The sequence below is a fragment of the Erythranthe guttata genome, chromosome 3 (assembly GCF_056151865.1).
Source record: "Erythranthe guttata isolate IM_541 chromosome 3, IM_541, whole genome shotgun sequence".
Classification (NCBI taxonomy): domain Eukaryota; kingdom Viridiplantae; phylum Streptophyta; class Magnoliopsida; order Lamiales; family Phrymaceae; genus Erythranthe; species Erythranthe guttata.
The window spans coordinates 13,964,761-13,990,484 of NC_142535.1; the positions used below are offsets into that span (position 1 = coordinate 13,964,761).

General features: G+C 36.9%; 3 protein-coding genes across 4 annotated transcripts; 2 read left to right on the forward strand and 1 right to left on the reverse strand.

Annotated features, from left to right (window-relative positions):
* Positions 1–2,271: 2,271 nt before the first annotated feature.
* On the reverse strand, positions 2,272–5,187 carry LOC105971437 (Thioredoxin superfamily protein). 2 transcript variants are annotated; one of them, XM_012996291.2, is made up of 4 exons: positions 5,059–5,187; positions 3,477–4,105; positions 3,330–3,383; positions 2,272–2,657 (listed from the first exon to the last, which is right to left on the reverse strand). In XM_012996291.2, the coding sequence occupies exons 2-4, from the start codon at positions 3,945–3,947 to the stop codon at positions 2,523–2,525; spliced, it is 660 nt and encodes a 219-aa protein (XP_012851745.1). In that variant the 5' UTR covers positions 3,948–4,105; positions 5,059–5,187; the 3' UTR covers positions 2,272–2,522. The 2 variants fall into 2 exon arrangements, with proteins under 2 accessions (XP_012851745.1, XP_088671692.1); XM_088815566.1 differs by having other exon boundaries at positions 3,477–3,972; positions 5,059–5,162.
* Positions 5,188–12,702: 7,515 nt separating this feature from the next.
* Positions 12,703–14,572, forward strand: LOC105971407 (sterol carrier protein 2). The gene is made up of 4 exons (XM_012996260.2): positions 12,703–13,134; positions 13,247–13,307; positions 14,060–14,162; positions 14,249–14,572. Exons 1-4 carry the CDS (start codon positions 13,006–13,008, stop codon positions 14,328–14,330), a joined length of 375 nt encoding a protein of 124 aa, XP_012851714.2. The 5' UTR covers positions 12,703–13,005; the 3' UTR covers positions 14,331–14,572.
* A 966-nt stretch (positions 14,573–15,538) lies between these two features.
* Positions 15,539–18,595, forward strand: AMY1 (alpha-amylase-like protein). The gene is made up of 4 exons (XM_012996259.2): positions 15,539–15,808; positions 15,896–16,028; positions 16,856–17,661; positions 18,201–18,595. Exons 1-4 carry the CDS (start codon positions 15,719–15,721, stop codon positions 18,450–18,452), a joined length of 1,281 nt encoding a protein of 426 aa, XP_012851713.2. The 5' UTR covers positions 15,539–15,718; the 3' UTR covers positions 18,453–18,595.
* Positions 18,596–25,724: the final 7,129 nt, after the last annotated feature.

Sequence of the window (25,724 nt, forward strand, 5' to 3'; positions counted from 1 at the left end):
TTTTAAAGTTAAAACGCCCCAAAACTAGTCGGACGGCCGTCGCGGGTTTTGTGCTGATTTTCGGACGGCCGTCCGACATTTTTTTCCTCTTACTGGTTGTGGGACGGCCGTCCCACATTTACATCTATTTTTGGTACGGCCGTCCCATAGACAGAGATGACAATTTGATCGTTCTGTTTCCCATACGGCCGTCCGGGATTTTGCTTGCAATTTCGGACGGCCGTCTCGACCCCCTGACCATGTTTTCGACCCTGAAAATTAAAATTAAAATAAATTAATTAGATTGCATGCCTATGACAATAAAAACGAAACGAAAAATTAAAGAAAAATACGAAAAAAAATAAAGCTCGGGTTGCCTCCCGAGAAGCGCTAAGTTTAAAGTCTTCAGCCGGACGTTGCTTCGTTATTTTCAAGCAAAAGTGACCGAGGTCACTTGGCATTCTTCACTCGCTTCCAAATACGGTTTGAGCCGGCTCCGCTTCACGTTGAACGTACGATTTGAATTCCGCTCCTTTATTTTGACCACCTCGTGAGGAAGAATTTCTTGGACAATAAACGGCCGCGACCACTTTGATTTGCGCTTCCTTGGAAATAACCAAAGACGGGATTTGCACAATAACACCAATTGTCCTGTGTGCAATTCCTTTTTCATTTTCTCCTTACGACCACAATAGCTTGACTCATCCTTCTCTCGTGACTTGCTCGAGCCTTTGGGTGGCAACATCTTCCTTGCATTCTCATCGTCGTTAAGACCTCGACTCGTATGGCTTTCTCTCGGAGGATTTAAAAGTGAGTCCATGAAGTAAACTTGCTCCTTTCGATTTTCGTTTCCGCCATCATCTCCTGCACTCAAAGATGCTTTCCCATTGTCCAAGATCGAAACATCAAACTTTTCATTATTTGTAAAATCCATAAGCTCAATAGCAAAACAATCATTATTATCACATGGATTTTTATTAGCACTAAAAACATTGAATTTGATTGTTTGATCATGCACAGTCATTGTAAGATCACCACTAGCACAATCAATGAGAGTTTTCGACGTGGCTAAAAACGGCCTCCCTACGATAAGAGGTATCTCCCTATCCTCATCTATATCTAGTATAACGAAATCAACAGGGAAGATAAATTTATTAACTTTCACTAGCACATTCTCTAAAATACCTTTTGGGTAAACTAAAGCTCTATCGGCTAATTGAAGAGTTATAGCCGTCGGTTCAATTTCTCCTAACCCAAGATTTTTAAAGGTTGAATAAGGCATAAGATTAATGCTAGCGCCTAAATCAATGAGTGATCTAAAGTTTTTACCTCCTGTAGTACAAGGAATAGTAAACTTACCTGGATCGCCGAGTTTTTGTGGAAGAGGCCGAGTAAGAATTGCACTAATTTGCTCCGTGAGTTGGATCATCTCGTTCCCTTGCAATTTCTTACTTTTCTTTACGAGGTCCTTGAGGAACTTCACCCACTTTGGCATCTTTTGAAGTGCTTCAATGAAAGGAATATTTATGCGAATTTCCTTCAACTTGTCCAAAAATCTTTGATATTCGGTGTCGAGCTTCTTCTTTATAAACTTTTGAGGATAAGGAATTGGAGGGAATTGTGAAGGCATCGTTGATGGTGGCTCTTCATGACTTGATTATTTTTCCTCATTCACTTTCGGCTTCTCGATTACCGTGTTCCTCTTCTCTTTTCGTGGGGCTTCCTCCAATTGCTTACCGTTTTTCAAGGTGACGGCTTGGCACGTCTCGACCTCGATCTTTTTCGTTACCAAATACCTAACCCCCCCCCCCCCCCCCCCCCCCCCCCCCCCTAAGAGTACTGCCAGTGTCGACAAGTTTGATAGATATTACTTACGAAAAACAAGATTCAAAGAAATGAAACCGTGAAAATTTGGCAAATGAGAATAGACACGATGAAAGTTGTTAGTTTGATGAATTAAATCCTAAATTAATTTGTATATATAGATTACTATTAAATATAATATATTTATACGGGTCGGATCCAATAAGACCCGTAACCCGAGCCAGAACCGTCCGGTTTTAGAAACCTAAACCCATTACCCGACCCAAAATCATTTAACTTACCCAGACCCGCCCCAAACGGGTCGGTTCCGGGTTTAAGACCCTGCAAACCCTTTTCCATCCCTAGTTTGAAATGGTAAATTAGATACAATTTAGCTTTTAGCATTCCAAAACCGATTTATACTATACTACACCGGATGAAATACATGCGTATATCTTTTTCATGCATAAACACACAAACACACACGCACCCGCATTGGTGTGTAGATCAATAGTATAAGTTTATTCTGATGTAATCTTCACCGAGAGTAGCATTGAAATAGCCTCCAAAACCAATATGGTTGGAGATGCTCTCCCGTACAATCTCTCTTGTGCTAAATTTAAATAGTACTATGTTACAATACAAATGCAACCGCAGATCAAATCATATATGCATATATATAAGTATCTCGGCATTTCTACAATAATGGTGGAAAGTAAAAAAAAAAGAAAGTATAAACATCACGAGATCGAGTTGACTTCTTGAGAAGCAGAAGCCGTGTACTTAAGAATGGATGCAAGTATTCGCTCTTTATCTCTGGTCGCAAACGCTTCCAATAGCACTCCGTTTTTGTAGAAGTGGAATAACGGAACAGTCTGCATTACAACACTTTGCTTTTAGTGGTATCGTATTGATAAGAAATCTCGGTAAAAACTTTCAAAATCGAGAATTTTTTTTAGAGTCGTTGGATCATGCATTCGATTCATTACTCAGACTAGGCTTTCAAAATGGAGAAGAAAAAAGGGTAAATTACAACCACCCCTGAGGTATGGTCAAATTACGAAAACATCCCTTCTGTTTGGGTAATTACAACCACCCCTCAACTATAAATCTTCTTACACTTCCACTCTTGCGGTTTCAAATTTAGTGGAATCTTCGAGATTATATGGAATATTATCACTTTTGTACCCGTTTTATCCCATTCGAACTCCACATTTTGAAGCAAGATGATCATAATATGTGTTTTTTGACTTCTATATATCAGATTGTGGTGCATCAGAAATAGTATTTTTACACAAACTGAGTACAAACTAGAGAACATTTCACGAAATTTAGATGATTATGTTGAATTTGACACTACAAAGGTGGAGGTGTAAGAAAAAATCATAGTTGAGGGGTCGATGTAATTATCCAAACAAGAAGGGTTTTTTCTAAATTGACTATACCTCAGAGGTGGTTGTAATTTATCCACAAAATAATATTTCTTGTTCTATAAACTCAAAACTCTCGGAACTCGATAATAGAGTGAAGTGAGTAACGAACATTACCTTAATTCGGAGGCGTTCGGCAACCTCGGACTGTTCGTCGTACTCATCAAGTACCTGCAGTATAGGTCACCAAGACTTAACATAATCAACATTCACCGTCTAAAATAACGATTAGTAATATTATCGTTTCCATGTATACTCACTCACATTGTGTTTAAGGAAAACGACGGGCGCTTCTTGATTTCCGGACCCTTTGCACAGTTTTGCAAATCCTTGTTCAATATATTTGCAGCTCCCGCAAGAAGTTCGATAGAAGTCGACAATCACCAACGCGTTCACTTCATTGGCCTTCTCCATAATCCCCGCGAATTCCTCGTCGGTCTGAAACTCTCTCACGCAGTCAACAGGGCACAACTCATCATCATCATCCTCGTCATCGTCGTCGGTTAATTTTTCACCATTTTCAAAGAGCATACTCTTGATAACCGGTAATTTTCTTCGACGAGTTTCTTTCACAGTGACTACGTTACGTCCCTTTTGAAATTGAACTGCGTTTAAGGCACTTCTATCCAGAAACATATTGCCGAATACCTTGGGATTCCCAAAATCGACTCGCCCATTAATTTTTTTGACCAGGTTGAAGAGGGATTTGTGATGAAGCATACCCGACTTTTGCATGATAAAGTAGAGCAAAAAAACGAATCTGCACCGTACATGCAGATTTAGTAGATCTCAAGATTCACAATTTTTTTTTATCACCACAAACGCTTGAAGGTGCCATCCGTATATACGGCAACCTCGGATATTTAAATCATTCCAAGCTTTCAATAAGTAATCTGTTAAAAGAAAATCAAAAGCTCATTCGTTTATACGGCGTGCGCATAAGTAGAAATCGTGATAATTAACAATTTAACGTTTTTTAAAAGAATCAACTGCGGATATTTCTTGCAAGAGAAAATTGCCTTTTGCTAGTTCATCTTCGGACTCCCCGATTTTTCTTAAGCAACTGCCTGTTCCTTCCTAAAGATGTCACACTTCAATATATTGGCGAGTTTTATTTTTTATTTCTCGTTTTAATGCTTAAGCCCTGAATTCTACGTTTGGAATCGAAGGATTCAGATTCGAGAGAAGAGTTTGGTACTAAGGATTACAAATGATACATAGTTACAATAGAACCTCTATAAATTAATAATTTCACTTGAATAATAATTTATCCCGGTCCCGACTCGGTGAAAACGCATTAAGTTATTAGTTCGATAATTAATATCTCGCTAAATTAATAGGATTTTGCTAGTCCCGACTGAGGTTTAACTTTATTCGAAATCACACAGAATCATTCAAACAAGACCTATAACTAGTCACCGATGAATCCGAAATCCACGTCGACTCAAACGGGTATCCAAAAACAAGTCCAACAGATCTCTTATAAATATATATAAAAAAAAATAAAAAAAAATCCCAAGTCCCAAATTATCCAGTCCTTTAACTTATATTTTAGATGCTATGAAATTCACTCAAATTCACACATCTCTATGAAATTACAAACAAACAAGAAACAAAATGAAAGCATGAACAAGATTGACACAGCACTCAGCATATCAGCAGCCAAATTAAAGACACGATTTTTTATCAATTAATAAACATAAATTAAACCCCATGAAAATTAACATATCATCAAGAAATTAAACACAAAAATGCAGAGAATTGAACGAGGGATTAACTTAGGAAGTAATCATAGAACTGCGAAAATGTTGGGAGAGAATGGATTTAAGAGAAAGTTTTTTCTTACATGGATTCCTTCAGTTTCGCGCGATCAGCAAAAAAATGTTTTTGGATAAGAGGAATGAAATGAAAGACTGGTATTCTTTTCACTGGCTGCTATAGAGCAACACTTTAATCGTATATTGCAATTAGCCCCTCACAATTTATATTAATGTCAAAACCGCCTCTGAATGTTTTTAATTCTTTTTTAAGTGAAAAGTTGATTTTGTTGTGAAATATAAAATATAGTACCAAATATTTATATAATATATATATAGAATAACAGAAATTAGCTTTACAATTTAACAAGAACAAGTTGTTCTCGTACAGTACAAGCACAAGAAATATGTGCCGTGGAATTGAAAGCCTTTTTCTGTTTAGAGATATATATGTGAGATATAAGACATATATTGAATAAAAGCTACTGTATTGTGTTGGAGAAATTGTGTTTTATTCATACTCAAGTGAGCTATTTATCAGGGCCGGCTCAAGCCCATATGGGGGCCCTAGGCAAAATAATAAATTTGGGGCCCTTTACATTAATTTTTTAATATAAAATTAAATATTTTGGATATTTTTATTTTAGTTTAAATACAGGTATTGAAATTATTAATTAGTATATTAGTTTTATACAAAATTCAGGCTATATATATTAATATTTTTTTTAAATAAGAAAATATAAATTTTATTTCGTATTTGGGGGCCCTAACTATAGTAAACATAATTTTTGGGGCCCCAACTATAATACTTATAAGTTGGGGGCCCTAGGCATAGGCCAAAGTTGCCTATAGCCTAGGGCCGGGCCTGCTATTTATACAAACATAATTACAAGCTTAGTCACAATGCTGAGATATACATAAAAGAGAGAGTGACACGTATCATTACAAAAGCTCAGTCAATGTTTATACAAACTTAGTGCACAAGTCTACTATGAGATATATCACAACACTCCCCCTTAGACGAAACACTAACTGAAAATTGGATGAGTAAAAACGTGTATGTATGCCTCATTAAAAACCTCAAGCCGAAAAACCCAATGGGACAAAAACCGGTCGAAAGGGAAAAAAAAGTGCACATCTCAAATCCAAGTCACGTGCATAAGCTGCCTCGTTAAAAACCTTTTGCTGAAAAACCCAATGGGACAAAACAAGACAAAAGGGAAAAAGAGTGCAGCGCACTATTGCTCCCTCTGAAATGAGCAATATAGCTTCAAAAATGGGCCGTCAATCTTGTTTCGTATTGGCTCTTCTCATTCCAATGGCGTATACCAACTTCTCAAACGTAGAAGTCGGCAAGGCCTTTGTAAACAAATCAGCAAGATTGTCACATGAGCGAATTTGTTGGACATCAATTTCGCCATTCTTCTGAAGCTCATGTGTATGAAAGAACTTTGGTGATATATGCTTGGTCCTATCACCTTTTATGTATCCGCCCTTTGTTTGTGCTATGCAAGCAGCATTATCTTCATAAATGATAGTGGGCGTATTTGTAACTGGATTTAATTGGCAGGAATTTCGTATATGTGATATGACTGATCTTAACCAAACACATTCTCTGCCAGCCTCATAAAGTGCAATTATTTCTGAATGATTTGATGAGGTGGCCACTAATGTTTGTTTGGTAGATCGCCAAGATATACCTGAACCATTGTAACAAAACAAATATCCAGTTTGTGAGCGAGCTTTGTGGGGATCAGATCTATATCCCGCGTCGGCATAACCAACTAACCCATGGTTAGTTGAATTTTTCGAATAAAATAATCCCAAATCTGCAGTACCACGAAGATATCGAAAAATATGTTTAACACCATTCCAGTGTCTCCGTGTAGGCTCAGAACTGTATCGCGCAAGCACATTTACCGTAAAAGCGATATCAGGTCGAGTGCATTGTGCTAGATACATTAACGCTCCGATAGCATTGAGATACGGCACTTCAGGGCCAAGTATCTCTTCATTAAATTCTTTAGGTCGGAATGGATCCTTTTCAGGATCTAAATTGCGCACAACCATAGGGGTGCTCAATGAATTAGAATTTTCCATATTAAACTTCTTGAGCACTCGTTTAATATATGCAGATTGGTGTATAAGTATGCCGTTATTTTTATGCTCAAGCTCAATACCAAGACAGAGTTTGGTTTTTCCAAGGTCTTTGACCTCAAACTCTTTCTTTAAATATTCAGCAGCATTGGCTAACTCTTCAGAAGTTCCAATCAGATTCATGTCATCTACATAAACAGCAATAATAGCAAATCCGGTTTCTGATCTTTTAATAAAAACGCATGGGCAAATAGGATTATTTTTATAACCTTCCCTGATAAGGTATTCACTCAATCTATGATACCACATGCGACCGGATTGCTTTAGACCATACAACGATCTCTGTAATTTGATTGAGTGCAGCTCACGAGGAGCGCCAGAGTTTGGCATTTTAAATCCATCGGGAATTTTCATATAAATATCAGAATCTAGTGAACCATATAGATAGGCCGTTACAACGTCCATTAGACGCATGTCCAGTCCCTCTTGGACGACCATATTTATAAGGAAACGAAAAGTGATCGTATCCATCACTGGTGAATACGTCTCATCATAATCAATCCCAGGCCGCTGGGAAAAGCCTTGAGCAACAAGGCGGGCTTTATATCGTACAATTTCATTGTTCTCGTTCCTCTTACGGACAAATACCCATTTATACCCAACGGGTTTTACATTATCCGGAGTTCGAACAATTTGCCCAAATACTTTCCGCTTTTCTAGGGAAGCCAATTCAGATTTTATTACTTCCTCCCACTTAGGCCAATCATTTCTTTGGCGGCATTCCATTATAGAACGCGGTTCACTATCATAATCATCGTACATTATTTCTTGTGCAACCGATAATGCAAAAATATTATCGATGATTATCTCATTTCTATCCCATATTTCATTGCAATAACTTATGGGATTCTCGATATTCCCGGGATTTGATATCGCTTTTTCGATATTAGGCTCAACAGATTCATCTGGAGCATTCTCACTAGGAACCACTTGGTTCGAGGGTTCATCGATTTTCCCTTTTCTTTTTCTAGGAACAACGTCCTTTGATCCAATAGGTCTACCCCGTTTTTGTCGTGGGGGATCATCATTCATTTTCGCATTTTCTTGAGGAACATCGATCCTAGCTGGAACATTCACAGCTGGAATATAAGACTTCGTAACTTTACTGGCATCATTAAATGCATCAGGAAGTCTATTGGCAATATTTTGTAAATGAATGATTCTATGGATCTCACTTTAACATTCAGAGGTACGTGGGTCTAGATGAGATAAATGTTGCTCACACCATGTGAGATTCTCGATTGGTTTTTGTTTATCATTATCAATGATATTTTTATCTTTACCAATCGATGGAAATACAGTCTCATCAAAATGACAATCCGCAAATCTAGCGGTAAATAAATCACCCGTCATTGGCTCTAAGAACCTAATAATTGACGGTGAATTAAACCCAACGTATATGCCAAGTCGACGTTGGGGACCCATTTTAGTCCTCTGAGGAGGAGGAATTGACACTTGCACAGCGCAACCAAATGTGCGAAGGTGCGAAATATCGGTCTCAAAGCCTAATGCCAATTGCATTGGGGAATGCATATGATAAGCAGTGGGGCGTAATTTAATTAGTGCTAATGCATGCAATACTGCATGGCCCCATGCTGCACTAGTGAGTTTAGATCTCATCAGCAAAGTACGAGCAATTATTTGGACGCGTTTAATTAGAGATTCCGCCAGTCCATTTTGAGTGTGAACGTATGCTACTGGGTGCTCGACATTTATTCCCAGTGCTGCACAATACTCATCAAAAGCTTTTGATGTAAATTCTCCGGCATTATCCATTCTTATGTTTTTAATGGGATAATCAGGGAAATGTGCTCGGAGTTTAATAATTTGTGCTAGCAAACGCGCAAATGCAATATTTCGCGTAGATAATAAGCATACGTGGGACCATCTACAAGATGCGTCCACCAAAACCATAAAATATCTAAATGGCCCACTTGCAGGGTGTATTGGTCCACAAATATCACCATGAATACGTTGTAAAAACGATGGTGATTCATAACCGACCTTTTCGATGGAAGGTTTTATGATGAGCTTTCCTTGTGAACATGATTCACAAAAATATTCATTGGACATTAAGATCTTTGTATCTTTTAATGGATGTCCCTTAGTATGTTGTACAATCCTACGCATCATTGTCGTTCCTGGGTGACCCAGTCGATCATGCCATAACCCGTGTATATCGGGATTAACAAGTTTCCATGGCATAGTGGCATAAGATTCGAAAGCTCTAATTTCGAAACAATACACTCCAGAAGCTGTCGCTTCGAGTTTTTCATGAACAATTCTTTTGTCCATAACATATGATGTGATGCAGAGACATTCCACGGTATTTTCAACCATTGTCTCTAAATGATATCCATTACGTCTCACATCTTTAAAACTCAGTAGATTCTTATTTGATCTACCTGATATCAATGCATTTTCAATATGCAAAGTGGTACCATTAGGCAACACAATTGTTGCGTTCCCGGAGCCATCTATTATTTCCGCGGAACCTGCTATGGTTTTAACTTGTGCCTTGCACAAAGTCACACTCGAGAAATATATTTTATTATTGAATATTGAGTGTGTAGTTGCACTATCGAGTAGGCAATTTTCTCTTTTGTCGATGTTCTCCATGTTTACCTGAATTAAATAACATAAAATTAATATTGAATCGTAGTATAGTTTGCAAATGATATAATAACAAACTCATAATTTTATACATAGTCAAAATATCAGCTCGACCTCGAAAACATAACTTCCAAGGGAGATATGTACATGGATACATCAAAAGACAAACTAGCTCAATCTCGGGTACTACATCATCCGAGAGATATATATACAAAGTATACATAGTGAGTACAAAATAACTCAAAAGAGATGCTCATATGGCAATTTACACAAGAGGATCAAGATCTGTAAAGAAATCTGATAACTCAAGAGAGGCTCCATCTTGAGCAGGATCTTGATCAAGCATGCTCCCAGATGTGCTGGCTTCAAGGACAGCAAGTGGCATTTCTGCCTCGGTGGCATTTGTCTGGACATTTTTTGCTTTATCTCCTTTTGAGTCCTGGTACAGGTTTACCAGATGTTGGGCGGTTCTGCAAACTTTGGCCCAGTGTCCAGTCATTCCACATCTAATACACACATTTTCTGGAATTCTTTCCGCGGGCATCTTGCCTTTATCCGTTTTGCCTGAAATGGTTGTCTCTGCCAGACCGTATTATTATTATTTCGACGGGGATATTCATATCCACCTCGGTTATTATTTCGGGCATCTTGAGGGGGACCACGTCCACCACCTCTGCGTGCACCACGCCAAAATTTACGCCCACGACCTCCAAATCGGCCCATATTTCTATTTTGATTAGCATGTGCTTCAGGCACAGCTTGGGACCCACATGGTCGTAAATCATGATTTTTCAACAGCAATTCATTTGTTTTTTTCTGCTGTGAGGAGTACAGAGATCAACTCCGAATATGTTTTAAACTGGCGCTGCCTATATTGCTGTTGGAGCACCAATTCGAGGCATGCATAGTGCAAAAAGTTTTTTCCAATTTATCATATTCAGATATTTTAACTCCGCACAAGGCTAATCGGGACTCAAGTTTAAACAATGCCGAATTATAGCGGCAACAGATTTGAAGTCCTGCAGCCTTAGGTGCTGCCAATTATATTGGGCCTGTGGGAGAATCACAGTTTTTGTATGATCAAACCTTTCTTTGAGTTTTTGCCATATCTCTGATGGCCTTTCAAGTTGTATATATTCGTCTTTCAAATCCTCAGAAAGATGATGGCGGATAAAAATCATAGCATTTGCCTCATCTTTCCTGTTTGCCTCCTTGATATCTACACAATCCAAGGCTTTTACAAGATCTAGCCCTTGGAGGTGTAATTTGATATCTAAGCACCAGGATAAGAAGTTACTGCCGGTAACATCAAGGATTTGAAATTTTTGTTTTTCGATTCCGGCCATCGTAAAATAAAATAAGTAGAAAATAGTACAACAAAAAGAAATTAACCTTTTTACAAACCTATAATTTTGTAGAGCAAAAACTCATGCTGATAACGTGTTGTGAAATATAAAATATAGTACCAAATATTTATATAATATATATATATAGAATAACAGAAATTAGCTTTACAATTTAACAAGAACAAGTTGTTCTCGTACAGTACAAGCACAAGAAATATGTGCCGTGGAATTGAAAGCCTTTTTCTGTTTAGAGATATATATGTGAGATATAAGACATATATTGAATAAAAGCTACTGTATTGTGTTGGAGAAATTGTGTTTTATTCATACTCAAGTGAGCTATTTATACAAACATAATTACAAGCTTAGTCACAATGCTGAGATATACATAAAAGAGAGAGTGACACGTATCATTACAAAAGCTCAGTCAATGTTTATACAAACTTAGTGCACAAGTCTACTATGAGATATATCACAACAGATTTCAATTTCGTTCGGAGAAAAATCAAAAATCGAAAATTGGAAAATAAATTAGAATGAAAGACTTATTTAAATGCAGATCGGAATGGTTTTTTCGTTTCAATTTATTAAATTTCAGTTTCCATTTTTTTTAATGAAAATTGTAATATTTATGTTATTTTGATTTACTTCCAATCTCAGTTTTCAAAATAATTTCAAGAATTCTGTTTTAAAAAAAGTTAAATAGCACTTAGCTCTCCCATGGTTACAAACTTTTATAGATGACCCTCTCTTGTGCTCGAATATCAGTATATAACTAACTCCCTTGTGATTTATGGGGATAACTTTCGTTAGTTTTTTCGTCAAACTTAACTTTGTGTGTCAAACTTTAAGGGGATCATTTGCAAAAAAAAAAATACTTAGGTTTGACGTGAACGGTTAAGTTTCATGGAAAAACCAATGGAAGCTACCCACATCCACAAGGGGGTTATGTGCTGATATTACAAGTACAAGCATCTACAAAAGTTTGTAACCACGTGGGGTTAAGTGCTATTTACCCTTTAAAAAACATTTTTATACATCTATATTAATATGTATTTTACAAATAAATTGAATGTTCTAATTCCGTTGGTACTCGATAGCAACTCTATTTTTTTTTTCAATTTTTGGAACAAATATTATCCTCGTTTTTGTATTTTTTTTATACAAAATTCAAAATAAAAATCAAATCGAAATTGGAAATCAAGTTAATGAGTCGGAGGAGTTTATCGTGCAATTTTCTTAACTAAAATTCTTGTTTTCTTCAAAAAAAAAAAGAGAGAGAAAAAAGAATTTCCATTTCTCTTTGAAAAAATCGGAGCAATCAAAAATCGAAAATTTTCGAATCAGAACACTCGAGTACCAGAAATTCCAATTTTTTCACCCATAATATGAAATACATAATGCAAATGATGTCGTGAGTAATTTAAAGGGACAAAAAATGAAACTTTTCCCTTCTATAATTGGATCGGAAAACGGAAAATTATTTTTGAACCATTTTCACAATTTCGACTCAAAAAAATCGGAATTAATAATAAAAGAATATTATTTCAAAATCCAAAAAAAAAAAAAAAATCAAACTAAAACCATTATATTTCCAATGTGCTTGCTTAATTCGGATTTTTCTTTTTACAGAAGTTTCTCACCTAACGATCATATTTACCTTGAGTTGCGTGCTTGAGCCGGTGCCAATTTATAATCCTCCTTCCACCACCGCCATACCCATACGTAAGCTCCACGCGCCGCTACCAATCACATCAATTTCATGCCCATCAATAAAATACAGCTTCAAATTCACTTCATTATTGCTCTCTAACAAATTCATTCTATCTTCAATTTTAGTCCCTTTTTTTTATTAATCATAAAATTGCAATTGCCGTCGGCGGATTCTAGCGCCGGAACAATTCATCGGAAAAATCAGGCATGGCGAACACCACCGAGCTGAAATCCGATGCACTCATGGAGCTGATGAAGCTCCATTTCTCAACCGATGCCGGAAAACAGCTTACCCAGAAAATTGGCCTCGTTTATCAGATCAACATTGCACCCAAGGTTTGATTTTTTTTTTTTTATTTTTTTTTTGGATGTTGGTGTAATAGGTTTTAATTGTTTATTGGGAGATAGGGTTTGATTAATTTGTGTTATTGATTTCCCAAATTGGCAGAAAATTGGGTTCAATGAGAAATCATTTGTGGTAGATTTGAAGAAAGGAGAGGTTAAAGAAGGTTAGGGTTCTTCCACTCTTCTCATTTTTCGCCATGATTCATTCGGTTATCGATATTTTCCAGTACTAGTTTCTGTTGCGTTTGTGTGGGAAACTGAAATCGGAGTATCGAATTAAACACGAACATGCTTGAAAGATCAAGTGATTAAGATTATCTGAAAAATTGATTATCGAAGCAAAAACTTGAAGAATTTAACATGAATATATTTGAAACGAGTCCGAATCGAGAGGATTCGAAATCTATTACAATTTCTAAAAACTCGATGGATTTATTATTACGGATTTGAAATTCTCCAGTGTAAATGCACCGGAAGGGTTAATTGCTGCGGATGTTAGTTGATTGAAATTTGCCCTGCATCGAGTTTAATAAGAACAAGGCACTGATTTTGGTGGGGGGCAGGTTAGGAAGGAGAGTTACTCTCGGTACGGTAATTTAATCCTATCTACGGATCGGAAATCGAAAATTCCGAGTTTCTTTTATATAATTCCAATTCCAATCCAAAAAATTGGAAAAATTCGGAAATCAGAATTTCGGAAGTCGGAATGAAAAAAGTTGTTACGAAATCGGAAATCGGTGCTTTTCGGATCGGAACCAGTGGAAATTGGAATTTTCGTTCCAACTTGCACCCCTAGTTGCCTCTTATATGTATGTATCCATTGGTAAGGATGGGATTCCGAAATCCTGAATATCGATTTTCTTGAAATGTGCTGTCTTTTTTAATTAAAAGTTGAACATTTAATTTAATATTATAGGGGCATATGAAGATGGGAAGCCAGACGCAACTTTCTCGTTCACGGATGATGATTTTGTTAAGGTTGCAACTGGGAAGATGAACCCTCAAATGGCTTTCATGAGGTGGCCCTATTGTTAATACGGTTATTTATTATATTTTATTTTATTCAAAACGGGACTCAATCAACTTTTCCATGCGTTAAATGTAGGGGTGCAATGAAGATAAAGGGTAGTATCAGTGCAGCGCAGAAATTTACTCCCGACATTTTCCCGAAGCCGTCAAAGATGTGAGTAATTAGGATTTCAACCTGCTATAGTAGCAAATAATAAGGTTGTATCAACAATACGCAACTCCAGCCCAAAAGTATCAAAATGAGTTATCAAAATATTCATTTAATATTTCATTTTGATGCCTTCCTAATTTATTTGATCCAACCATATGTATCAAATGGTTGTCGATTAAAAATAATTGAAGTGATTATATATTTAATTTGCCGCATTCCATTTTCCAAATGGATATTTAGATGGTTAAATTTGTTACCCGCATTTGGTATTCGTTTCTCCAGGATGTATTTTTACATCTTCAACGGGATATATCAAAATTACAACATTCATTTGATATAACTCCGTTGGTGTAGAGATTTTTTAATTATAAATATCAAAATGGTGGTTCGGGGTTTTGGTACCCTATTCCCAATTCGTATTCGAAATTAAACGAAAAATAGATAGATTTGAAGAATTAAGACGGAATTGAAATTGATTTGAAAATAAACGACATTTGTACTCGTAGTTCTCTTTTTCCCCTAAATCTTGTTTCTCTTTCCAGCACTAGTAAATTTTTGAGAAATGCAAATATTTAAAAAAATAAAATAAAATAAAAAGAAGGAAAACGGGTATCTAGTCATGTATTCGGGTAGTTCGGTCATATATCCGACCTGAATTTATATCATTACACAATTTGATTTTCTTTTTTATAAATAAAATGAAATTTAAGTATTTAACCCGACCGTGTCATACTCAATCGAGTCGGTTTGAGACGTATCGGGTATTTGCACCTGAATGCCTATCCATAATCAAGATGCCTTCCAATTCGTGGCACTTAATTAACTGCGCAAACTTGCTAGAAAAAGCAATTTAAACGGAACAAGCAAAAGAAAGAAAGAAAGAAAGAACATGTATTTGGTGATATAAAGTGTGATGAGTATAAATTACAATATAAAAACGTAAAATTATTCTAATATATGTTTCGATAATATTAGACGCAATTGAGACGGGGATTTATAACGTGCCCGAACTCAACAAGATCCAAATTAACTAAAACGAGTTGGCCGATGCTCGAGCAGGCCCAACATTACAGATATTTTAACTGACCAACATATCCAAAAATAGTTAAATTTGCCGACCAAAACTTATCACTAATACAATCTAACAGTTACAAATTTAAATATAAAATATAAAATCAAAAATTTAAGGGAGGAAAAAAAAAAAAAAAAAAAAGTAGTTACAATCTATAGCAGTTACAGATCACTGTTACAAAGATTCAAGCTATAAATTTAATGAAAATAATTATATATTAATTACAAAATGATTTCTGGAGATATGATTGAGCTTGCCTTTATCAGTATATATATATACCTAACTTCCAAATTCTAAGTAAAGAAAAAAAAAAAAAAAACACTATGACTAAATTTCTTATAACTTGTCTTTCTAGTTTCTTGATCGTTTTTGGTTTCTTCCCTGCGTTGACCAGGTCAACCATATTGCTTCAGGTATTTCCATAACTCCGATGAATAAATATTAAATAATTATTGTTCTCTTTTTTGGGTATGTAATAATAATTAAAAAAAAAATTAAAGGGATTCAATTGGGAGTCAAGCAATAAGCAAGGAGGGTGGTACAACACGCTTCAAAATGTTGTACCTGACATAGCAAGTGCTGGTTTTACCCATGTTTGGCTGCCTCCACCCTCACACTCAGTTTCACCTCAAGGTGTGTGTTCTGTACTTCTCTCTTTTTTATTTATTTATTTATTTTTTATTTTAATTAATTAGAAACATATTTATTTGATTTTTACAGTATTAATTACGATCATTTCTGTCTTAAAATTATAAAATCCTTAAAATAAATTTACCTGAACAAAGTTTGTTACAGAATTATGAGCAAAAGTGGAGTTGCTTTTCTCGTGTGACATTTTCTTTTCTATCCTTAAAACTAGCAAAAGTGACCCTTATCTTGGAAGTTGTGAATACTAGGTATTATTAGGGTTTGGAATCGGAATGGAATATTCGAATTTCGCCGAGTCCAATCCGAAAATATCCGAATTTGCAATTGTATTTTTCTTTTCGATTGTTCCGATTTTTTTCTGGAGTGGAAATGGAATTGTATATAAAATTACCCGATCTGATTTTAGTTCCGAGTATAGTGATTGTTATTCGAAGTATATAATATAATTTTATGATATATTTTTGTATTTCCATGATATAATGTATGTTATGTTTTATATGAAAAATGTGAATACCCGAGAGCCGAATAAACTAAAACCCTAGAAAAGATTAATTGGTTTCAGAAACTTTATGTTGTATTTTGTTGTTCTTCTTATAAGTGGTTTTATTTATTGCATTTTATTGAATTCTTTGTTGGATTTTCTTGCATGTTGCTGAAAAATTCTGAAAAATAGTGTAAAATCCCGTTATGACAGAATTTTGAACAAGAGATTATAAATTAATGCAATTTCCAAAAATTCCGCCGATTCCGAAATCATTTTTAACTTCCGAAAAAATAGTTACAAACTGAGAATTTAAATGTCATGGTTCCAGGTTATCTACCGGGAAGGCTGTACGATCTCGACGCATCCAAATACGGAAATTCAAACGAATTAAAAGCGTTAATTCAGTCATTGCACGACAAAGGAATCAAAGCAGTGGCAGACATTGTAATAAACCACCGAACAGCAGAGAGAAAGGATGGCAGAGGAATATACTGCCTTTTCGAAGGCGGGACCCCCGATGCCCGCCTCGACTGGGGGCCGTCATTCATCTGCAAGGACGACACCCAGTATTCCGACGGCACCGGGAATCCCGATTCCGGGGCGGCATACGACGCCGCCCCCGACATCGACCACTTAAATCCGACGGTCCAAAACGAGCTGTCGGATTGGCTCAACTGGCTAAAGAAAGAGATCGGATTCGACGGGTGGAGATTTGATTTCGTAAAGGGATATTCCCCCCGAATCACCAAGATTTACATGGACAACACTCGACCGGACTTTGCGGTCGGCGAGCTTTGGAATTCGATCGATTACGATGGGAATGGGAAGCCGGCGTACAATCAGGACCGACATCGGAATGAGCTGGCCCGGTGGGCCGGGGATGCCGGTGGGAATGTAGCGGCTTTTGATTTCACTACGAAGGGAATTCTTCAAGCTGCCGTTCAAGGGGAGCTTTGGAGGTTGAGGGATTCCGGTGGGAATCCACCTGGATTGATCGGAATCATGCCCGGGAATGCTGTTACCTTCATTGATAATCACGACACGGGGTCCACACAGAATATGTGGCCGTTTCCATCGGATAAGGTCGTGCAAGGATATGCTTATATTCTTACACACCCTGGAACCCCGTCGGTGGTAATCACTATTCCATTACCTTCCTCTTATTTTCGCCTATTCCGATCTGAAATTGGAACAATATTTTTCATTTTGAATTTTGAATTTCTATCTGATTTTTCTGAAATCTTTTTGATCGGAATTGGAATTTATAGATTTTTATTCCGATTTCCGATCTGATTTCAATTTTTGAATTTTTTTTCGAAAATTCCGGTTTATTTTCAAAAATTACATTTATAATAGCAATATTATTATTTACAATACATTTTAGGTGACTAGAAAATGAAGTTTTTTCGAACTCCACCGATTCCGGTCCGAACAATTTCCGATTTTGGAACAAACTTTTTTCATTCCAATTTCCGAAATTCTGATTTCCTATTTTTTATGATTTTATTTTGGAATGGAATTGGAATTGGGTTTACACTTCAAGAAAAGAAAATGGATTTTTTTCAAAAGTGTTTATTCCGATTCAATCCGTCCGATTTCCAACCCTAGTCCTATGAGATATTTTTTTTTCTTGGTTGATTGTTTTGACCCTGTTGATCGATTTGTGCGTGCAGTTTTACGATCACTTGTTCGATTGGGGTAAAAAGGAAGAGATTTCGAAGCTTATTGGAATCAGGGGTAGGAATGGAATTGGAGCGACGAGTAAGGTGGAGATTTTGGCAGCTGATGCCGATCTCTATGTGGCGAAGATTGATAATAAAGTGATTACTAAGATCGGGCCGAAGACGGATCTTGGGAATTTGATCCCAGCCGATTTTAAGGTTTCGGCCTCTGGAACTGATTATGCTGTTTGGGAGAAACATTAACACGTGTGAAACATGTTTGTGTTAAAGCAACAAAATGTAATAAACATGACGAAGATAATTTGGCTTTGCCTATATGTTGCATACTTGTGTAATCTATTTGGATGAAATAAAAGTTGTTTGAAAAATAAAAGATACTTGGCCTATTTTTGATGTGAGAGGCAAATCCAAGAGTTTTTAAGAATTAAGATGGTGGGATAAAGATTTACATGCAAGTCCTCAAAAAAAATTTATATGAGGATTTCGATCTGAATATTTTCGATTTAAACAATATTTCTTATTACAAACAAGTTTTGAGTACCGATTTTTTCTGATTCGTTTAGAACGAAATTAGGTTACAATTATATTTAATTTCAATGATTTTAATTTCGGATTTCTTTTTTTGGTTGAAAAATGTATCAAATACGTCTTGTTAAGTGTATATTTTTACACTTTATCGTATCTTTTTATTTGAGCTTTTGGTGTGATTTAACGATAATTGGTTCTTAAAAAGTTGATTTATGGTATTCTAGGTACAAATTGATGAATTGGAAAAGTTTGGGGTCAAAACTGCAATTTTGAAGAAAATATGGGCCAAAAGTGAAATAATCAAAAATCTGAAGGAATTGGCACGGCACGGCCGTCCCAAATTTACACCTAAAAATGGCACGGTCATGCCAAATGCAGAAATTGGGCAGAAGGTTTCGGCGATTCTCGCGCGGCCGTGCGAGAATTGCACTGATTTTCGCGCGGCCGTGCCAAATCACGCTGGAGACAATTTTGGACTTTTAAACACACAAGGAAACCTAGAATCATCTACCAAGTTGGGACATCTATTTAAGCCCAAACCAAGCACGAATCAAAAGGGACTTTTGACACAACCTTGGAGCGAGAGGAGCGAGAGAACGAAGAATCGAAGACGGAGAATTGACAACTCTTCATCATAATTCTTCTTTCACCTATCTTTTCTTAATCTATGACTTTTATTACTTTTATTATGTTTTTCGTTATGCATAGCTAAGTTTTTAATCTAGGATTTTGTTGGAACCCTATGTGGGGATGGTGAACCCGTTTTCTTGAGATTGTGCAATTATGATTTTATGATTATTTCTTCTACTTGATATGATTGTTAGTGCATGAACTTGATCAATTTATGTGCTTTATCTGTGATTATTGCGATTGACTCGACAGAGCTATTTTGATAATTAGACGGTAAGTAGAAGAACCTTCGAGTAGTTTTCACCGGATGAGTGTGTCAATTGCATGTGGTGTCGTAGACATACAGATATCACCTTAGGTAGCCATTTACGAGACTTGTTAGTTAATGCTTTATTCATAATTTGTTTGCATAGACATATAGTGAACCGTTTATGAATAATAGACTCATAATACACGCGACAGCGGGTTATGAGTAAATTAGTGTCTCGGGTTAATAATCATGAATCAGATATTGCATAATTGAGGGGTTTTGGGTGAGCAATTCTTGCATAGGGGGAAGATAAAATCCTAGGTCTGTTTTTATTGATATTTTCTCGTGTTTATGTGCTTTCATAATTAGTTTAATTATTTAGTTGATTAAATTTGACAACTTTGCGTAGGCTGGATAAAAATCATAATTGTTAGAATTTGGTACTTAGGATTAGATAATTTGAGTATTCCCTGTGGGATCGACATCCGACTCTCACGAGTCCACTTTTACTACTTGTTTGCGATACGTGCACTTGCGTGTTGGTATTTAGCACCTAACAAGTTTTTGGCGCCGTTGTCGGGGAATACGGCTAAATTATCTATTTATCCTAATATTAAATTTGAGCAATTTTTCTTACTTCAGCCGTTTTATTTATTTTATTTAATTATTTTCTTTGCTTATTTTATTTTTATTATTTTTGTTTAGGTACTTTTTATGCGAATGGAAGAAGAGAATAATCGTAGGGGAGATGACCAAGGGCGCCTATCGAATGCGGCAGGAAATATCGTCAACGAGCAAGAGCAACTTCTGCTAATTAATCCACCACCTCGTCAACGAGCATTGCATGAGTACACCGTTCCAACACTCAATGGGTTTCAATCGAGCATCCAGCAGCCCCCCATTGAAGCCAACAATTTCGAAATTCGAGCGGGACTCCTTACTATGCTCCAAAACAATGGGTTATTCAGCGGATTAGCTCATGAAGATCCGCATCTCCACTTGGTCAACTTCCTCGAAACATGTGATTCACACAAGATGAACGGAGTATCACCCGAAGCACTGCAACTCCGCCTGTTCAAACACTCTTTACAAGGGGCAGCCCGAGAATGGTTACAAACTCGTGCACCGCACTCCATCTCCTCTTGGCCCCAACTAGCACAACTCTTCATGAACACATACAATTCCCCAACAAAAACTGAGAGAATCCGGAGAGAAATACAAAATTTCATACAAGATGCCGGTGAAGCGTTATTCGAGACGTGGGAGCGGTTCAAACAATTAATTCGGAGATGTCCCAATCATGGTCTTCAAGAGTGGCGGCAACTTCAAATATTATATGACGGGTTGCAAGATAATTCGAGAACGGTGCTCGATTCAGCAGCTGGCGGTATGTTCATGAGCTTGACCTATGACGAAGCATACGAACTTTTGGAGCGAATCGCTAGGAATAAATACATGCGGGCATCGGACCGGTCAAATAGCGGAGCCATAAAGACGGGAGGAATTTTGGAGTTAGACGGCGTCACCGCAATCACTGCCCAATTAGAGAAGCTATCAAAGCAAGTAGCAGCATTGCAAACTCAGCAAGTCCATGCAGTCCAAGTTCCCAACCAGTGCGTAGAAGAAACGGAGTCTCTAAAGTATGTGCATGACACTAATCGACAACAGAGGAACCCGTACTCCAACACTTATAATCTGGGATGGAAAGATCACCCCAACTTTGATGGGGAGGAAATCAGCAAGGACAAAGGCCAGCTCCCGGATTCCAAAATCCGCCTCAAGCTCCACCTCAAGGTGGAGATCTAACAAACATCTTAGCTCAATTCATGACATCCACTCAAGCTTCCATTCGAAATTTGGAGACACAAATGGGTCAACTTGCAACCCAGCTAAACGCGAGGCCGTCGGGAGCACTGCCGTCGAATACGGAAGATCCTCGAAAGAGCAACATCGAGCAGTGCAATGCAGTAAGTTTGCGCAATGGGAGGCAATTAGAGGAAGGTCCTAAGAAGTCCGTTGCACCACCGCCTATTGTAGAGGAGCCCAAAGAAAAGACCGAGGTCAGGCCAAGCAACACAAAGATCGCAGTAAGTGAATCTACTCCCAAGGTACCTTTCCCTCAACGTTTTCAAAACTCCAAGCTTGATATGCAATTTCAGTTATTTTTGGATTATCTTAAAAAGTTGCATGTTAATATTCCTTTTGTTGAGGCACTTAAGCATATGCCAAATTGGGTTAAGTTTATAAAGGAGATTGTATCGAAGAAGATGAGGCTTCCGGAGTGTGCAGCAATCATAGACCTCAATGAGCAAAGTAGTGCTATCCTTGCAAATAAAAGTCCACCGAAGCTTAGAGATCCGGGCAGTTGTACCATTCCATGCACAATAGGTACTAGGTATTTTGGGCGGGCGTTGTGTGATCAAGGGGCGAGCGTAAATTTAATGCCTTTATCAATTTATGAGAAATTGAATTTAGGAGAAATTAAGCCTACTTCCGTGACCTTGCAGCTAGCCGATAGATCTTTTACTCACCCTTTAGGTATAGTTGAAGATGTATTGGTCAAGGTAGATAAGTTCATACTCCCGGCCGATTTTCTAGTACTAGACATAGAGGAAGATGAAAATATTCCCCTTATCTTAGGACGCCCATTCTTAGCAACCGGTAGGTCAATTATTGATGTAGGAAAGAGAGAGCTAAGAATGAGTGTGGTGGAAGAAACAGTGATCTTCAAGGTGTACCGGGTGGATGAAAAGCCTATTACGGCTAATGGATGTTATCTTCTTGATGAGGTAAGTGATTCTAAACTTTTTCCTGTTAAATTACATGATTTAAATTTTTTTGTGGATACTAATGTGCATGTAGGAGAACAAAAGAAAAAGGTTGAGTTGGTTACAACACCTACTCAAAACACCGTGATAAAAGACGATGATGGCACGCCTCATGACATCAAGAAGAATAAATTAAAGGGCATTCCTAAGCGAACCAGTCGAAAGAAGAATCGGATCAACCCATTTATTCAAGACTTTCTCCAAAAGGAAGTTAGGAGATGGGTTCAAAAGCTAAGGAATTGAAGAGAAGGAACAAAGTCTGGCTGAAGACTATAAACTTAGCGCTTCTCGGGAGGCAACCCGAGATTTTCGTTTTTTTTTTTTTATTATTTATGTTTTCTTGTTTTATTTTATTTATTTATTTTATAAGCATGCAAGCTAATTAAATAAGCAATTTTTTTTATTTTCAGGGGTCAAAGTGCAATTTTGCACTTCACACGGCCGCACCAAAAAAGGCTTGAATCCAGCACGGCCGTGTGGAAAATCGGAGAGGCTACTGCCCAAAATTGAGAAGGGGCGCGGCCGTGCGGAATTTACACTGAATTCTCGCACGGCCGTCCGAGAAACAATAGGCTACTGCCCAGAATTCAAGTTTCGCACGGCCGTGCGGAAAACAGTTCAAAATCTCATACGGCCGTGCGAACCTCAACTGAAGCATAATAAAGGCGAGGGTGGAAGAGCAGCCCGGACATGGCCAAAACGACTTATTCAGGTGTATTCTATCCTTAAACTTCGTGTTAATTACATTGAGGGCAATGTAAATTTTAAGTTTGGGGGTGGATAATTACTTGTTTATGTGCTTTAATTTTTTAGTTTGCATGCCTTAGGATTTTTTTTTTATTATTTTAGTTGTTTTAGTTTATTTATTGCTTTAAAAAAAAAAAATTGCTTGAGATAAATGCTTCGATGAATCATGATGATGAAAGATGGTCGATGTTTAATGATGAAATTGCTTGTTTTATCTTGATTTTGATCGAATTTTGGTGAGCTTTTGATTCAAAGTGTCGTAAGAATGAGTCATTGTTAGGAATCTCGAATTATGCGTTGCTTTGGTTGAAAGTTTTGTGTTTTAAAATTTGAGTTAATTTATGTTATATCATATGCTATTCGGTTTTAGAACTTGTCTTATGAATTTACAAAGTAAAATATTAAATTGTAGAGTAAATTGGGAAGTTATTTGGGCCATCTTTGAACCGTTTGAGCCTTTCAAGCCTACCTTTAAATTTTTATCATTCGAACATTGATTGAGCCTTGGAGAAACGGTGTTCTTTCTTTTAGCCAATGTGTATAAGGTAGAATAAGTGGAGATTTTTGAAAAATTAACCCTTGGAGTTCGGTCGAATTTTTTTTATAAGGTCCTTCTTCTTCTTCAGTAAAAAAAAAAAGAAAAAAAAAAAAAAAAGAAAAAAAAAATATAAAAAAAAATAATAAAAAAAAAAGAGAAAGAAAAAGAAGAAGAAGAGACTAGAAGGGGAAGTAAAGACTAGTTGTTGAACTGTTTTGAAAGCTCGATCCATTGTCTTAAGCAATGTTTTGAAAACCGGACCGGACCGCCCGGTCCGACCGGTTAAACCGGGAACCGGAGGTCAGTCCGGTTCGGTTAAGCATGAAAACCCGGATGCTCCAAAAAACCGGTCAGAAGGCTGAAGTCCTGGAAAACCGCCGGTTGAACCGGAATCTCAGGAACCGGAAAAAACCCGGGTTTTGAAAAACTGACATTTTAAGACAAATAAATTACAGTTCTGTAAGAAAATGCAGATCTGATTAACGAGAGGAAGAAGAAAAACAAGAGAACTCAGTCCTCAAGATTGCCGATGGAATAGACGAAAGGCTGCGTGTTGAAATCTTGGGATGAGATCTACAATGGTGGTGGCTTAGAGGGAGGTGTGATAATTGGGGAAGAAAGAAGACAGATGAAATAGAGAGAAAAAAAAATTTGCGGTGGCTGGGGTGCTTCGAAGTATGTGAAGTGTTTGTTTTAAGATAGAGGAATTACTGCTTTAAAAATAAAAAATAAAATGTAAGTATAAAGAAACAATATTTAAATATATTAATAAATTTAGTTAATTAAATTATTTATGTTCTGTGTAGATGTTCAATATATTAATTTAAAATTATTGAATTGAATTTTAACAACGAATAAATTTACTAAATTATATTTTTAAAAGATAACCACATATAATTATTCACAAATAATTCAAAATGAAAAATATTAAAAAAACCCGGTTGGACCTCGGTTGGACCTCGGTTGAACCGGTCCAACCGTGACCCAGTTGGCTAACCGGTTCAATGTCCGGTCCGATTTTCAAAACATTGGTCTTAAGAGCAAAAGTGGAGACTTTTGAACTCTTAAGAATCGAGTGTATTAAAGCCCTTAGAGGTGAATTCATTGTTTCAAACGCCTATCTATCAAAATTTGGCGTAATCATCTCAATTCAAGAAGCATATCCACCTATACCCATATCTCCTACCTCGAACCAAAAAGCCCAACATTTGAAAGCCAAAAAGTCCCAACGATCCCAATAGCTCAATTATTTGATACTAGCCGAGTAAAGAAATTTGGTGAGTCTTTGGAGTTGAATATTATTATGTAAGTATACATTTTCTCAATTTTTAATGTACAAATATGGGATACTTGAAGCGATAGCATGGTTTGTGGTTTTTAGCAATGGTGAGTGAATACGTATCTATGAATTACAAGCTTGTAAATTTTTGAGAATTGTCATGATAACTGCAAGTTCTGAAAAAAAAAAAAAAAAAAGTTGACCATTAATCTATGTGATGAGAGGCATTTGTTGAGAGTGTTGCTGTGAAAGTTGTTAGTTTTTGCTTGAGGACAAACAAAAGATCAAGTTTGGGGGTGTGTTAAGTGTATATTTTTACACTTTATCGTATCTTTTTATTTGAGCTTTTGGTGTGATTTAACGATAATTGGTTCTTACAAAGTTGATTTATGGTATTCTAGGTACAAATTGATGAATTGGAAAAGTTTGGGGTCAAAACTGCAATTTTGAAGAAAATATGGGCCAAAAGTGAAATAATCAAAAATCTGAAGGAATTGGCACGGCACGGCCGTCCCAAATTTACACCTAAAAATGGCACGGCCGTGCCAAATGCAGAAATTGGGCAGAAGGTTTCGGCGATTCTCGCGCGGCCGTGCGAGAATTGCACTGATTTTCGCGCGGCCGTGCCAAATCACGCTGGAGACAATTTTGGACTTTTAAACACACAAGGAAACCTAGAATCATCTACCAAGTTGGGACATCTATTTAAGCCCAA